This window comes from Sinocyclocheilus anshuiensis, unplaced genomic scaffold (assembly GCF_001515605.1).
Source record: "Sinocyclocheilus anshuiensis isolate Anshui unplaced genomic scaffold, SAMN03320099.WGS_v1.1 scaffold1957, whole genome shotgun sequence".
Classification (NCBI taxonomy): Eukaryota; Metazoa; Chordata; class Actinopteri; order Cypriniformes; family Cyprinidae; genus Sinocyclocheilus; species Sinocyclocheilus anshuiensis.
This window is the reverse complement of record NW_015537935.1, coordinates 914,798-916,026: the sequence shown is the minus strand read 5'-3', so window position 1 is coordinate 916,026 and position 1,229 is coordinate 914,798. Positions and strand designations below refer to the sequence as shown.

Below are 1,229 nucleotides of genomic sequence, written 5' to 3'. Positions count from 1 at the left end.
AAAAAAGGCCGACCTTTCTGTGAACGTGCTGTTGTGCATTGAGGAATGTGGTATGGAAGCCCATTTCCTCCCGGTAAGAAAAAAAAAATCATGCCTTAAAAAGTCGAAATTATGATTTACTAAATCGAAATTATGACTAAAAAGTCAAAATTATGACTTAAAAAAATCGAAATTATGAGATAGAATGTCTAAATTATGACTTGCTGGCTCACTGATCTACACGACACGACACACGGTTATGGAAGAAGGTGGTTTAAAGCAACAATAACTTCCAAATTTTGTTCCATGAATTATGAGAACTTAAAAATATAGCTGATTAACACGAGAAAAGCTGGCAAGACTTTATCTAAAAACATTATTTAATTTAATCTGCACTGATCGGTAGAATATGATTTAGAGTAATTATATCGGTCATATGTGTCTCCTTGAAGGCGTCGAGACAAACATTTCCTAAAGGTAAATCTACAGAGTCTGAAACTGCTGCTTATGTTCATGTCTCAGCTAAAAACAAACAAACGCATCACTGAACCATGACACTAATCATAAACGATTTACCCCAATTAACTACTCACACAAATCTAGTGAAATGAAGAAAAGGTTCCAATGAGTAAAAGTATTATATGTCAAGAAGCAGCTGAGTACGTGTAAATATAGCGACGCCACTGTGATATATTTCAAAATAAAAGCCAAATGTTTGCCATGGTTTCAGCTATCTATCTATCTATCTATCTATCTGTCTACTTTATTTATTTATTTATTTTTGATGATAGTTGTGTGCTGATAATGTATTTAAAATAAGTGGGCTTATTCAGTTTTTAATAAATAAATAAATAAATACAGTAGTATGGAATTTCTCAACTGTTCATGCAAATGGATTAAAACTCATTCGAAATATAATTATTATATTGAAAAACACCAGAAAAACAGTGTTTGTACTGTAAATACATCTAAATGCCACTTCAGATGCCTCTGCAGTGCAAAGATGTTTGTGTCACAACAAGGTCGTAGGCAAATGCACAAAGACGATGAGAAAGGTTAATAAGGCTTTAATTTAAGACTTAAACGTATGCTCTTACACAAACAATAAGAGGTGTAAACAGAAACAGAGAAACAAATAAGAGGTAAAAACAGAGAAATTTAAATACAGGGCAAACAAGAGAAGGGAAACACATGAGTGGCAGGAACTAAAACAAGGAAACACGTGACTGGGGGAAAACAAATTAAATGTC

General features: G+C 33.0%; 1 protein-coding gene across 1 annotated transcript in view; it reads right to left on the bottom strand.

The window, feature by feature from the left end:
* LOC107658704 (CDK5 regulatory subunit-associated protein 1) overlaps positions 1 to 1,229 on the bottom strand; it is a 24,375-nt gene that overhangs the window by 19,639 nt on the left and 3,507 nt on the right. Inside the window, 1 exon segment of the mRNA XM_074186899.1 lies at positions 573 to 662. Coding sequence (XP_074043000.1) covers positions 573 to 662 — 90 coding nt within the window.